Source organism: Podarcis melisellensis (genome assembly GCF_964234715.1).
Source record: "Podarcis melisellensis genome assembly, chromosome: 8".
Lineage (NCBI taxonomy): Eukaryota > Metazoa > Chordata > Lepidosauria > Squamata > Lacertidae > Podarcis > Podarcis melisellensis.
In genome coordinates, this window is record NC_138540.1 from 90,063,777 (window position 1) to 90,079,009 (window position 15,233).

The 15,233-nt window shown below is 47.1% G+C and overlaps 1 protein-coding gene across 1 annotated transcript in view; it reads left to right on the forward strand.

Annotated features, from left to right (window-relative positions):
- The window catches only part of LOC309375986 (uncharacterized protein), a 28,519-nt gene extending 13,563 nt beyond the window's left edge, over window positions 1–14,956 (forward strand). Inside the window, exons 2-6 of the mRNA XM_081922096.1 lie at window positions 5,647–6,151; window positions 8,401–8,482; window positions 8,743–8,825; window positions 11,916–12,042; window positions 12,801–14,956. Coding sequence (XP_081778222.1) covers window positions 5,738–6,151; window positions 8,401–8,482; window positions 8,743–8,825; window positions 11,916–12,042; window positions 12,801–14,104 — 2,010 coding nt within the window. The 5' untranslated portion in view covers window positions 5,647–5,737 and the 3' untranslated portion in view covers window positions 14,105–14,956. The remainder of the gene's footprint in view (window positions 1–5,646; window positions 6,152–8,400; window positions 8,483–8,742; window positions 8,826–11,915; window positions 12,043–12,800) is intronic.
- The last annotated feature ends 277 nt before the right edge of the window (window positions 14,957–15,233 follow it).

Genomic DNA, 15,233 nt, shown 5'->3' on the forward strand with positions numbered 1-15,233 from the left:
CCCTCAGGCTCCTCTCATCCCCTCATAGGGGCAGCGCCACCAGAGGTGCAATGTGCTGAGCGGGGGGGGGGGTGTGCTCATCTGAAGATCCTTCAGGGCAGATAAGATCCCCCCCCATATTTTTTCCAGAGTTCTCTAAACTGCCCAGGCCTTCTTAAATGTATCTTCGAAGTGATTCAGGAAGTTGAAGTGGCTTCTCTCAGATGTTTTGTTTCTCTTCTTCTTCTTTCTGTCCTTGGCTGACTAAAGAGACGAGTGACATTGGAGATGGCACAGATCCCATGATTGGGCCAAACAAAATCCGTCCCAGAAAATAAGCAGGCTTTTTGAACCTCAGGCAGTGAACCCTGGAAAAAGACCTCACATCTAACTCCCTTCAGTTCTTTCCCTGTCACAAGCATTAATTAGCACTGCTCCCTAATTTGGGGCTCCATTGCTTCCTGAGTTTCTAATCTGTTTGTCACTTAGTTGCAGGTGATGATGAATTGGAGAAGGAGAATGAGGGAGACCACGACAAAAGCCAAACAGTGGGGATGTCATATCCATATTCAGAGTACGGAGAGATCTTCAGTCAGAGCCCCCATTCCACTTCAAATCAAAGAAATCCCCTTGAGAATAAACGCCATCAGTGTTTGGAATGTGGAAAGAGCTTCATTCACAAAGGCCTTCTCAGTGTCCATCAGAGAATTCATACAGGGGAGAAGCCATATCAGTGCTCAGAATGTGGGAAAAGATTCACTCAGAGTGCCCATCTCACAACCCATCAGAGAATTCATACAGGGGAGAAACGCTATCAGTGCTTAGAATGTGGAAAGAGATTAATTGACAGACGCCAGCTCACTGTCCATCACAGAATTCATACAGGGGAGAAACCCTATCAGTGCTTGGAATGTGGAAAGAGATTCATTGACAGACGCCAGCTCACGGTCCATTACAGAATTCATACAGGGGAGAAACCCTATCAGTGCTTGGAATGTGGAAAGAAATTCACTCAGAGAGCTAATCTCACAACCCATCACAGAATTCATACAGGGGAGAGACGTTATCAGTGCTCAGAATGTGGAAAGGGCTTCATTGACAGACGCCAGCTCACTGTCCATCACAGAATTCATACAGGGGAGAAACCCTATCAGTGCTTGGAATGTGGAAAGAGCTTCACTGATAGACGCACGCTCACTGACCATCAGAGAATTCATTCGGGGGAGAAGCCATATCAATGCTTGGAATGTGGAAAGAAATTCACCCGGCGCACCAGCCTCACAACCCATCACAGAATTCATCAGGGGAGAAACCCTATCAGTGCTCAGAATGTGGAAAGAGCTTCATTGAGAGAAGCCAGCTCACTGTCCATCAAAGAATTCATGCAGGAGACAAACGCTATCATTGCTTGGAATGTGGAAAGAGATTCATTGCAAAGGCCAAACTCACAATCCATCAGAGAATTCACAGTGGGGGGAAACGATTTCAGTGCTTGGAATGTGGAAGGAGCTTCAGCCACAGGGCCCGTCTCGCTTCCCATCAATGAACTCACATTGGGGGCAATCTATAGTCGTGGCTGTATACAGATTTAATTTTAGGAGACTTTAGAGAGGATTGCAGCCGGGTTCTTTGCCACATCTGGTGCCCCATAGTAATTCCTACTACGTACCCAGAGCTGTGACTTGCAAGTCCTTGGCCAAGGTTTTTAATACCTTCTTCACAGTGTCCTTTCTCTTGGCAGATCAAGATGAGCCAAGGTTGCAAGGTTTTTAGCTGGGGCAATTAGAATAAGATCCAACGTTTGATTATTTACTCAAAACCCTTAAAAATATGTTATATAACTGACTTTTTATTTTTATTTTTTGTATATCATATTGTTTTATTGCTATGGCTGGTGGCTGACCCAAATTATGATTTATTCATTCCTTCAATAGCTTCTTCACGTGGGAGACTTGGGAGAGTGATAAGAGTGATTGGGTGACACTGATGAGGTTGCTATACCTGCCGAGCTTTCCTATGAAGGACTTGGTGTGAAAATGTTGATAATTGATTGAATATTATAGATTTTGATTCTGTTCAAAGTGTCCTAGTATGAACTGCATTTAGCCTTTTTGATAGAATGCATTGGGCTTGATTTTTGTATGCCTGCATTTTGTAATCTTCATGCCACCCTCCTGCTCTGTGTAAACCTGTGATGTGTACATTTTCTACAGCTTCCATCCTTATCAGACCCTAGAAGGGCAGATGATGTTTTGGGAAAGAGGTCTGTGTTGCGCTAGCATCCATGTGAGAACTCACATCTCTCCTCAAAGGTCTTTGACATGTTTTGGGAACAGGAAAGTAAGATAGCGGATAGAAATGTCAAGAGTCCCATGGAAGTCCTGGTTGCCATGGGCATGGTGTCAAAGTGAGACATAGAAGACCCAAATGACCTGGGCACTCTGGGACACCCCAAGGTATTTTCAGAGGAGTCAATATTCACATTGAGCCACACGTCCCTTGACCTGTGACCTTTCTTGATTCAAGTGGAAGAGCGTTGTGGCATTTTATGAGTCTTTGTGTGCTGTGTATATAAGCTTCCTTCTAATGTGCCTCCAGGCAGCCTTTTCGAACTATCCGTTCTACTGAACAACTGGTTAGGAAGGCTGTTCTATTTGAATAAACTGGGTCCCTGCAAGACATTGAGATTGCTCTCATTCTCTTGGTTCTGAGCTTGCTTCAGGTGTTCCCTTGCCTAGGTAATGGACAGGTGATATGGAAACAAATTCTGATCACACGAGCAATTCACATACTTTTTATTTTTCTTTCCTCTGTGAGAAGCCTAAGTCAAGGATTCCCTTTCTGCTGTCCTCCTTTGATCATTCACAATGGGACAAGGGGAAAGAATTGTCTCCACAAGGAAGCAGAGTTCTTGGTCCATCGTGCGCCAAAGGGTGTTGGGAGCAAGAGCAGGACAAGTTTGTTTGCTTCAGGGTACTCCTCTTCTTCATTTACGAAGTTGAGCAGTTAAGCAAACACTCTACTCCTTGCACAGGTGTGTACATATAGACACACAGAAAGTGTGTACATACAGACACACAGAGAGAAGCATGTTCAAAGCAACAATTGATGTGAAGGGTTGAAATTGTTGTAAAAATGTGTTGGTGGTTCACGAGACCTTACCAGGCTCCTCAATAGTCAGAAGCGAAGCAAAGGCACTTATGCAACGGTCCTTTATTCTGTTGCAACCAGGTTCCCTATACAAGCAGGAAGAGGAGGCCCTATGCAAGGCAAGTCTGGATTTCTTACACCCCTAGGATTGTGGGGGGTCCTAAATGCCACGGATCCCTCATTTTGCAAGATTAGGGGAGCTGCAAGGGCGTGGGGTGCAAGAAGGATGGAAGTGTTGCAAGTCAATTCATTTCCCCAACCCACAGAGATCCCGTGGAAAATTATCTTTAGTGACATGACCATCAATTTCTTAGAATAACAATAGGGCTGGAGATGGGATGGGAACTTATTTCTTCGTGGGAGGAAGCGGATCTGTCCCTTCTAGCGCCTTCAAAGACAGACGGAAGGAGAGAAAGGAAGAGCTAAGGGCAGGAAGGGGTTTAGAAAGGGAATAGCATCTTGCTGCATTTCTTCAATAAAATGTTGCATCCCAGGTACAAAGTTCCCATTCTCATTTCCGTCGCTGATTGTAAATTGGGAGAAGCAAGGTTACATGGCGACATCTACAGGATACCAGAGAAAGAAAGTTTCTACACAGGGATACAAAGAGTTATACACAAATTTACCTAGAGGTTCTACAAGTCACAAGAAGAGTTACTTTGTTTTGGAAAGTAGCAAAAAGCTTCATTAGGAAGGAAGCATAAGAGAGGAAGGCTGAATGAAATGGGGGCGGGGGGTGAAGAGCCTCCCTCGACCTCCGAGTAAAGGTCGCATTGCCTTATTTCTCTCTTGAGGGTCCCAATCCTTTCAAGGTGCAGTTTACGCCAAAGTCAAGCCAGGCTGGTGTCGGGAGAGCTTCTTGCAGAGCCCCTCTCTCCCCCCCCCCGGGCCTTTCCTGCTCCTCCTGTTTCTGTTTCCAGGGGAAGGAAGAGCTCAGAGGCCGGTCCAGGGGTCCCCAGAGAAGACCCTCTAGGGTAGTGTCCCAGAGGATGGGGTGCCGCGGGGGAGCGCGCGAAGCTCGGCCCCGATCCAGGCTCTCTGGAGCTCCCCAGCGCAGGACCGTCTTGCCGGGCACGCGCGCCTGAGGCTGCTGCTGCTGCTGCGAGGCTCGCAGGGCCGGCGGGCATCCCTGGCCGGGCTCCCTCCTGCTCCGGGGCAGGCGCGCTCGGCGTGTGCTCAGAGGCGCGCAGGGCAGAGGGAGTCCCCAGCCCTGCCTTGGGGGGAGCCGCTGCCAGCCAGGTGCCCTTACACCCCCTTGGCTGCCTCCTCCTCCTGCTCGCTGGGGCTCCGCTTTTCGAGGGGCCAGCCGGGAGGGTGCCCAAAAAAGACCCCCCTGGATGTATGCAATGCATGTGATTCCAGAGAGAGAGAGAGAATGCGAGCTTGGTTTGCTCCACCTTGCAAGAGTTAAAAGGAACTGAGCTGCATTCCTAGAGAGGACAGGAAATAAGGGGGGGGGACGAGCAAAAGCTCCTCCCACCTCCCAAGGTTCCTCCTTGCAAGGGGGTGACTTTTATTTCCTCTGCAGGAGCTGCCTCAGTTTCCCTTCTGGCATCTGGTGAGTTTCCTCTCTTTTCTGCCCTCGGGTGCAGTGGGGAGAAGTGGGGTGGGGGGTGTCCCAGGGCTGCAGGGGGGGATCCGTGGGGATTCTGCTCAGCTCCTGCAAGGGGATCCCCAAGCCAGGGCTAAGAGGTTCTGCCCCCCTTCCTGTCTGCAAAGCCAGGGAGGCTGCAAGTAGCAGGAGGTCTGCAAGAGCCAGTGTGGTGTAGTGGTGAAGAGCGGCAGACTTGTAATCTGGGGAACCGGGTTCGCATCTCCGCTCCTCCACATGCAGCTGCTGGGTGACCCTGGGCCAGTCACACTTCTCTGAAGTCTCTCAGCCCCACTCACCTCCCAGAGTGTTTGTTGTGGGGGAGGAAGGGAAAGGAGAATGTTAGCTGCTTTGAGACTCCTTAGGGGAGTGATAAAGCAGGATATCAAATCCAAACTCCTCCTCCTCCTCCTCTTCTCCTTCTCCTTCTTCTTCCTTCACATTCAAGAGGCCACTTGCTCCTTTGGGGAGGGGTCACTGAGTCAGGAAAAAAGGGCCTGTAGAGGAACCCTGATGGGACTGAGGAATCAGCCCAGGTGGCAGCCAGATGGAAACATCTGGAGGCAGAAATAAAAACTTGGCCTCTGTGCTAAACAAAGTCCTTCCATCTTGCAGTGTGCAGTTAGACCCATGGAACTCCCTCCCACAGGAGGAAGAGATGGATTGAGAAGAGGATGAGGCCCATTCAGGCAGGAGCAGAGGGCCAGCGATGGCTCCAGGCCCCCCAGTGGGAGGCAGCCATGCTTCTGAAGGGGGAGAGAGTTGCCTTCCAAACAAAGCCAGAAGTCTGTCTTCAGAATATGGGAATATAGTGCTTGAACTCCGAGTCTGGGCTGTGATTCACTCATCCATGCTTGCCCAGGGAACATTTATCTTCTCCTGACTGTGTATCAATCTTGTAGTAGAAGAATGCATTTGCTTTACAGGATTCTCTGGCACCTCTCATTAGGACAGGCAGAACTTGGCAGAAGACCTAGGGACTCCTTCCGATCTCCTGGAGGTGTCCAGAGAATAGAGATGGATGAGCAAGACTCAGCTGGCCCTGAAGCAGGAAGAGGCCATGCCCTGGAAACTAGGAACAGTGGGGGATTCTGGGAATACTCTGTGAAGAAGGAACTGGGTGAGGAGGACACCCCTTCCTCAGAGGTGCAGAGCCAGCAGCTCAGGCAGTTCTGCTCCCAGGAGGCCAAAGGACCCCGAGAGGTTTGCAGCCAGTTCTACCACCTTTGCCATCAATGGCTGAAGCCAGAAAGGCACACGAAAGCTGAGATGCTGGACCTGGTGATCTTGGAGCAGTTCCTGGCTGTCCTTCCAGAGGAGATGGAGATCTGGGTGAGGGAATGCGGAGCGGAGACCAGTTCCCAGGCGGTGGCCCTGGCCGAAGGTTTCCTCCTGAGTCAGGCAGAGGAGAGGAAGCAGGCAGAGCAGCAGGTGAGAGAGACTTTCCTCTGGATACTCCTAAGGGCATATGTTAGCAAACTAAGGCCCGGGGGCCACATCTGGCCCAATTGCTGTTCCAATCCGGCCCATGGGTGGTCTGGGAATCAGAGTGTTTTTATATGAGTAGAATGTGTCCTTTTATTTAAAATGCATCTCTGGGTTATTTGTGGGGCATAGGAATTCGTTCATTTCCCCCCAAAAAATATAGTCTAGCCCCCCACAAGTTTGGAGGGACAGTGGACCAGCCCCCTGCTGAAAAGATTTGCTGATCCCTGCTCAAGGGGCTCAAAAAATGAGGGAGAGTATCCTCCAATGCTCTACTAATTTGTCCATCCTTTTTTGGAAAGCATCCGAGGAATGATTTTGGATAGCCCTAAATTGCTTGCGTCAGCTGCTCCTTTTCTATTTTTTTTAATACATTTTTATTGAAGTTATACACAAAAACAGACATATAAGAAAATACAGAAAAAAATTACAAAAAAAACCAAGAAAAAAAAAACACCCGAAAAAAGAAAAACACACAATCTGAACTTCCTTCCATCCTTTTGATAAGTATCAAATATCTCCTTCCATTACGTATTTGATTTTCAATCTATAATCTTAAATTCACTCGCTGGTCGTATAGTTCTAACCCCATCAGTTCACTTTAAACATTTATTCCAATATATTTCCAAAATTTGCTCCAATTTTTCAGAAATTTCTGTTCATCCTGATCTCTTATTTTACCTGTTAATTTGTCAAGCTCAGCATAGTTTACCATTCTAATCTGCCAATCCTTTATGTTGGGGATAGTTTCCACTTTCCAATATTGTGCCAACATAATTCTCGCTGCTGTGGTGGCGTAGAGGAATATCATCCTATCTTCCTTTTTAATTTCTTTATCCATCATTCCCAACAAGAAGGCTTCAGGCCTTTTGGGAAAAGTATACTTAAATATTTTTTTAAGTTCATTATAAATTGATTCCCAAAAGCCTTTCACCTTTTTACATGTCCACCATAAATGATATAAGTCACCCTCCGCCTCGCCACATTTCCAGCATTTCTTATCCTTTAATCTATACATTTTGGCCAATTTCACAGGGGTGTGGTACCATCTATATAGCATTTTCCAGATATTTTCTCTCAGTGCCATACATGCTGTAAACTTTATGTTACAATTCCAGACTTCCATCCACCTTTCGAAATCAATATTATAACCAAAGTCAATTGCCCATTTAATCATTGCCTCCTTCACCTCCTCGTCCTTTGTGTACCACTCTAATAGTATATCATAGATTCTGGACAGGGTTTTGTTTTTGCCTTCTATTACTTCTATATTAAATTTAGATTTTTTATCATCAAAACCCACCTTCCTCTTATCCTCTTTTAACAAATCATTCACCTGGTGGTATTGCAGCCAACCAGTGAATAAATTTTTTATTTCTTCATAAGGTCTAAGTTTGGGCCCTTGGTCTGTTTTTCTTAGCATTTCTTCATAGGTGGCGTTATCTCCTCCATATTTATTTTCTTGACCGTTAAAACCTCTATTGGTGAAATCCACCATGGGGTCTTTCTTTCAAGGAGGTTTTTGTTCCTTTCCCATGCTTGGTATAATGGTCCCCTAAAAATATGGTCTAAGAAACTCTTGTGGACTTTCACTCTCCCATACCAAAGGTACGAATGCCATCCGTACCAATTATTAAAACCTTCCAGGTCCAGTAGCTCTCTATTCTCTAGTTTTATCCAATCTTTTAACCAAAGTATACAAGCCGCTTCACAGTATAAACTTAGGTCCGGGAAAGAAAAACCCCCTCTTTCTTTTTTGTCTATCAAAATTTTCATTTTTATCCGTGGCCTTTTCCCCTGCCAAATATACTTTGCCAAGGCTCTCTGCCACTCTTTACATTGTTTTAGGCCTTTAAGTATGGGGATGGTTTGGAATAAAAATAACATTCTGGGCAGAATGTTCATTTTAACAACAGCTATCCTCCCCCAAAAGGAGAGTTTCATCCTCCCCCAAATTTCCATGTCTTTCTTTATACTCCTCCAGGTGGCATCGTAATTATCCTTGTATAAATTTATGTTCTTAGCTGTAACCCAGATCCCAAGATATTTCACTTTCTTAGCTACCACAATTTCGGTCCTTCTTTCTAGATCTATCATTTCTTCCTTTGTTAAATTTTTAACTAACATTAACTAACCAGCTGCTCCTTTTCTAATCCTTCTCCCCACTCTCTCTTGAATCCTTTTTGCTCTTTCAGAGGAAGGATCTTTTTGCAGAAATCGATCTTGATTCTTCTGAGGCAGAGAAGACTCCGTTGGACGCCAGAGTGAGGCCTCTGGGTAAGGAGGAAGGATTTTTTTCTCTGTTTGGTCACATTTTGTGGATTTTGAAGCTAATCCGTGAATTCTTCTAATCTTTGGGAGGAGGTCACAGGGGACCAAGAGCCCAGGGTTTGTGTATTTTTGCACTCTAGTATGTGAAATGGGTAGAAACGTCCACATTTAGGTGGCAACTCCTACTTGTTTGAAGGCGCACCTGTAGTTTTCCTTCTGAGTGAAGCATGCGCTCTTGGCTTCCCACTTACCTTCTTCTCTCGCAGGAGACGGAACGAGGCCAGCAAGACCTGCTTGTCCATCTTTTCTTGGTGGCGGAGGGGAAGCTGCCCCTGTGGACCCAGATCAGGTAGGAGGAAGGGGCCATGTGGGGAGAGAGGATGTCATGGACTGAGGGACACAGAGGAATGGTGGGAGGAACCACCAAGGAACGAAGGCTCAGGGCCAGGGGAGGGGTGGGGTGGGGGATAATGATGAGAAAAGGAAGGAGACTGGGAGGAGAAGGTGTCTGACGCTGAAGAGGCAACAGGGCTTAGTGAGCAGAGGGAGTCTGTGGCAGAGAGCAGCCCAGACTCAGAGCCAGAAGCGGAAGCAGGGGGTGGGAGGAGAGAGGCAGAGAGGGCTCTGGTTGTTGCAGAGGCATGGGAGTCTCCCTACCCTCCTGTGACAAGCTCCCCTCCCTGCTTGTCTCCCACAACTCGGAGAGCCAAGAGCGGGAGGAGCCGTCTCAGATTGCAAGGGAAGAGCCCTGGAGAGGAGGGGAGTTTGGCAGTTGGGGGAAGGCAGGGACCTTCAGCCCCTGAAACACCTTCATGGAGGCAAGACCTACAAGAAGTGTTCCTGTGCTCATTAGGCTTCTTCTAATAAAGAGTTAACTCCACCTACAGTGGGTGAGGCAGCCAGAGTTGCTCGGGGTGCAAACGATGAAACACCATTCAGGGAGGTTCATGTGCTGAGAACAAGGAAGTGCCACCTCACCTTCTGAAGGTCACTAATTTTATTTATTAACTACTGAGGTTTTATTTCTAGATTGAAGGCTAAAATAGACTGTCAGATGGCACAGGTGGTTGCTCACGAGTAACCAGGCAGGACTCCGACCTGTCTTTTACAGGTTTTATTTAGGTGCAAAACTATTTACAGTGCAGAGCCCCAAAACTCATGTCTGCCTCAATAGCTGGCAGAATCCGGGAGTGCTTGCTTCCTGGACCTTCCCCAGCATAAAAGCCTCGTTACGCCCAGCCTTTTCCTTCCCTCTTTGCGCTCTAGACTTCTGCGCAGGGTGGGTGACAGAAGGGGCGTGCTTCCCTCCTGGCCGGCTTGGCCAGGAGTGATGTTCAGGCTCCCACCAGCATCCTCTGGTCCTTTCCCCTCTTCCCCACTGGGGGTGGGGCTTTCCTCATCACCGGAGGAGGAACTGCTTCGCAAGATTTTCGGAGGCTCCCTGTAACACAACTGCCCCTCTGTTTCCTGCCCCTGTTCCGATGGCAGTTCCCTGACATAGACTTCTAAGCAGATTGTGCACTATACCAAACAGTGGCCAGGCTTCACGTCATCATTCACACAATGGGGCTTTCCCCCCTCTCCTCACATGCTCCCATGTGATCCTGAAGTTGGCTGGGGGGCACCTGGAGGTCTCTCTCTCCCCCCACCCCCCAGAACCAAAAACAGGGAGAGGAGAGAAGGGATCCTTCCATGTGGCAAACAGGAAAACCATGATCTGGAGAAGACCAGGTTCTTTATGTTCATCATTAAAATAAACAATAAAAGGATTCCATTAATAATAAATTTTATAATAATAAATTTTAATTATATCCCGCCCTCCCCAGCCGAAGCCGGGCTCAGGGTGGCTAACAACAATAAAATAGTGCAACATTCTAAAAACATTTCATTATAAAAATTAATATAAATCAAATTGATGGCAACCATGAACTTAAGTTCTGTAAAGATTGCCAAAGGAGGGAGTCAGGCTGCGCCCTGACCAAGTTCCTGGTGGAACAGCTCTGTCTTGCAGGCCCTGCGGAAAGATGTCAAATCCCGCAGGGCCCTAGTCTCTTGTGACAGAGCGTTCCACCAGATTGGAGCCGCGGCCGAGAAAGCCCTGGCTCTAGTTGAGGCCAGCCTAACCTCTCTGTGGCCTGGGACCTTCAAGATGTTTTTATTTGAAGACCGTAAGTTCCTCTGTGGGACATACCAGGAGAGGCGGTCCTGTAGGTATGTGGGTCCTAGGCCGTGTAGGGCTTTAAAGGTTACAACCAGCACCTTAAACCTGATCCTGTACTCCACCGGGAGCCAGTGCAGCTGGTATAGCACCGGGTGAATGTGATCCCGCAGCGAGGACCCTGTAAGGAGTCTCGCTGCAGCATTCTACACCCGCTGGAGTTTCTGGGTCAGTCTCAAGGGCAGCCCCACGTAGAGTGAGTTACAATAATCCAGTCTGGAGGTGACCGTCGCGTGGATCACAGTGGCTAGGTCAGGGCGAGAGAGGTAAGGAGCCAACTGCTTAGCTTGGCGGAGATGAAAAAATGCCACCTTTGTTATAGCTGCTATCTGCGCCTCCATGGAGAGGGAGCTATCAAAGATTACACCCAAACTCTTAACGGACGGTGCTGGCACTAATTGCACCCCCACAAGAGATGGGAGTTGCCCCCTCAATCCCATATCGTCCCGTCCCAGCCAGAGGTCCTCTGTCTTTGAAGGATTCAACTTCAACCAGCTCCCACGTAACTATCCAGCCACAGCTTGCAAACATCTGGTCAGTGTGTCTGGGGCCGAGTCAGGATGGCCATCCATCAACAGATAGAGTTGGGTGTCTTCGGCATACTGATGGCAACCCAGCCAAAAACTCTGGACAAGCTGGGCGAGGGGGCACATAAAGATGTTGAAAAGCATCGGGGAGAGTATTGCACCCTGAGGCACTCCACACACCAAGGAGTGGCGCGATGACAATTCCCCCCCAAGCGCCACCCTCTGTCCCCGACCAGAGAGAAACGAGCGCAGCCATTGAAGGACTGTGCCCTGGATCCCCACGTCGGCAAGGCAGTGGTCCAGGAGTTCGTGATCGACCATGTCGAAGGCTGCTGACAGGTCTAGAAGAATCAGCAGCCCCAACCCGCCTCGATCCAGCTTCCCGCGGAGATCATCTGTCAGGGCGACCAGAGCCGTCTCGGTCCCATGACCAGCACGGAAGCCGGACTGGAATGGATCCAGAGCCGATGTTTCATCCAGAAACCTGCCAAGCTGTTCAGCAACTGCTCTCTCAATCACCTTACCCAGGAATGGAAGATATTAAGACATTAAAATATGCACCCATAATCAAAATGTGCAGCAAAACAAACCCATTAAAACAGAACAGCAATTAAGAGGCAGAAAACAACAGAGTAAAGTGTAACAGATCACTTTTATTAGGTCTAAGAGGACAACCTTTTTCTTTTTCTGTTAGGGTCCAGTGTGCTTTGAAGATGTAGCTGTCTATATCACAGACGAGGAGTGGGTGTTGCTGGATCCTGACCAGAGAGCTCTCCATAAGGAAGTCATGGAGGAGAATCGTGCGATCTTGGACTCACTCGGTAAGGCTCCCTATTGGATCATCTTTTCTGCTTTGTAATTCAATCTCTCTATGTGATGAACCTCTGATATTTTGATGGGGCTCAACAGCGCCACCCACAGCACCTGGGATGCTAACACTCCCACAGCAAACCTTGGATGAATAGCTACTGATTGTTTCCCCTGTGAATACTCTTCCTTCTATTCTGCCTTTGCGAAACATGGACAGGCTCCTCTGAACTGCCCAGGCCTTCTTAAATGTAGGCTTCAGAATGGTTTGGGAAGTAGAAGTGGGTTCTGTCAGGGTTTTTGTTTCTGTTCTTGCTTCTTTCTGTCTTTGGTTGACCAAAGATAGGATTGGCATTGGAGTTGGCAAAGTTTCCATGGTTGGGCCTAATAAAATCCATCCCAGAAAAGAGCCAGGCTTTTTGAATCTCAGGCAGTGAACCTGTAGGAAGACCTCCCATCTTGATGGAAGCTGTGGACCCCCCCCCCCCATTCAGATGTCAAGGACACAAATATTAGAAGACAGAAGGCAGCCCTGTATCAGGAAGTTTTTAATTCTTGATGTTTTACTATGCTTTTATATATGCTCTAAGATGCCCAGAGTGAGTGGGGAAAGCCAGCCAGATGGGTGGGGTGTAAATAATAAAATTACTATTACTATTACTGTTACTATATAATTCCCTTCAGTTCTTTCTTTGTCACAAGCTTTAATTGGCATTACTCCGTTAGTTGGGGCTGCATTTATTCCTGAGGCTCTAATCTGTTTGTCTCTCAGTTTCAGGTGGTGATGAATTGGAAATGAAGAGTGAGGGAGACCACATCGAAATCCACACAGTGGAGGAGCCATATCCATATTCAGAGTGCGGAGAGAGCTTCAGTCAGAGCTCTCATTCCACTTTCCATCAAATTAATCCCATCTGGAATAATACCTATCAGTGCTTGGAATGTGGAAAGAGCTTCAATCGAAAGGACAGTTTCACTTTCCATCAAAGAAATCATACAGGGGAAAAACCATATCGGTGCTTGGAATGTGGAAAGAGCTTCAGTCGAAAGGACCTTTTCACTAGACATCAGAGAATTCATACAGGGGAGACACCATATCATTGCTTGGAATGTGGAAAGAGCTTCAGTCAAAAAGGCCAGCTCACTGTCCATCAAAGAATTCATACAGGGGAGAAACCCTACCAGTGCTTGGAATGTGGAAAGAAATTTACTCAGAGCACCCATCTCACAATCCATCAGAGAATTCATACAGGGGAGAAACCCTATCAGTGCTTGGAATGTGGAAAGAGCTTCATTGAAAGACGCCAGCTGAATGACCATCAGAGAATTCATTCAGGGGAGAAACCATATCAATGCTTGGAATGTGGAAAGAGCTTCATTGAAAGACCCCAGCTCACTGACCATCAGAGAATTCACACAGGGGAGAAACCCCATCTGTGCTTGGAATGTGGAAAGAGCTTCGTTAGCAAAAGCAAGTTTACTGTCCATCAGAGAATTCATACAGGGGAAAAACCATATCAATGCTTAGAATGTGGAAAGAGCTTTGTTCAACGGCATCACCTCATGGGCCATCAAAGAATTCATACAGGAGAGAAACCCTATCAATGCCAAGAGTGTGACAAGAGCTTCAGTCGGAAGGACAGCTTCACTTTTCATCTGCAAATTCATACAGGGGAGAAACCATATCAGTGTTTGGAATGTGGAAAGAGCTTCAGTCGCAGCAGCCAACTCAATCCCCATCACAGAATTCATAGTGGGGAGAAACCCTATCAGTGCTCAGAATGTGGAAAGAGCTTCAGAACCAAAAGCCAGGTCACCGTCCATCAAAGAATTCACAGAGGGGAGGAATCCTTTGAGTGCCAAGAGTGTGGCAAGAACTTCAGAAGAAAGGACAGTTTCACTTCCCATCTGCAAATTCATAGAGGGGAGATACCTTATCAGTGGACAGAGCTTCAATCCGAGTGCATGTCTCACTTTCCATCATATAATTCATACAGGGGAGAAACCATATCAGTGCTTGGAATGTGGAAAGAACTTCAGAACCAAAATCCAGCTCACCGTCCATCAAACAATTAATACAAGGGGAGAAACCATATCAGTGGAAAGAGCTTCAATCAGAGTACATCTCCCGCTTTCCATCAAAGAATTCATTCAGGAGAAAAGCCCTATCAGTGCTTCGAATGTGGAAAGAACTTCACTCAGAGTGCCCATCTCACTTCCCATTGGATAATTCATACAGGGGAGAAACCGTATCAGTGCTTGGAATATGAAAAGAGATTCACTGAGAAGGCCAAACTCAAAATCCATCAAAAATTCACAGCTGGGGAAAGTGATTTCAGTGCTTGGAATGTGGAAAGAGCTTCACTCACAGGGCCTGTCTTGCTTCCCATCAAATAATTCACATTGGCGGCAAACTGTAGTAGTGGCTGTATACAGATTTAATTTTAGGAGACTTTAAATAATATGAGGGTGAGGTTTGCAGCCGGGTTCTTTGCCACATCTGGTGCCCAATAGCAATTCCTACTACGTACCCAGAGCTGGGACTTGCAAGTCCTTGGCCAAGGTTTTTAATATCTTCTTCACAGTGTCCGTTCTCTTGACAGATCAAGATGAGCAGGTGACAGCAAAGGTTGCAAGGTTTTCATCTGGGGCAACTAAATAAGATCCACCGTTTGACTCTTGACTCAAAACCCTGAAATGTATTTTATATAACTGACTTTTTATTTTTATTCTTTGTATATCGTATTGTTATTTTATTGCTATGGCTGGTGGTTGCTGCAAATTAGGATTTATTCATTCCTTCAATAGCTTCTTCACATCATGCCTGGGGAGAGGGATAAGAGTGATTGGGCGACACTGATGAGGTTGCTGTCCATGCTGAACTTTCCTAGGAAGGACTTGGTGTAAAAATTGTGATAGCTGATTGAAGATTAAGAAGAAGAAGAAGAAGAGTTTGGATTTGATATCCCGCCTTTCACTCCCTTTAAGGAGTCTCAAAGCGGCTGACATTCTCCTGTCCCTTCCTCCCCCACAACAAACACTCTGTGAGGTGAGTGGGGCTGAGAGACTTCAAAGAAGTGTGACTGGCCCAAGGTCACCCAGCAGCTGCAGGTGGAGGAGGAGGGAAGCGAACCTGGTTCACCAGATTACGAGACTACCGCACTTCACCACTACACCACACTGGCTCTAAATCTAAATATTATAG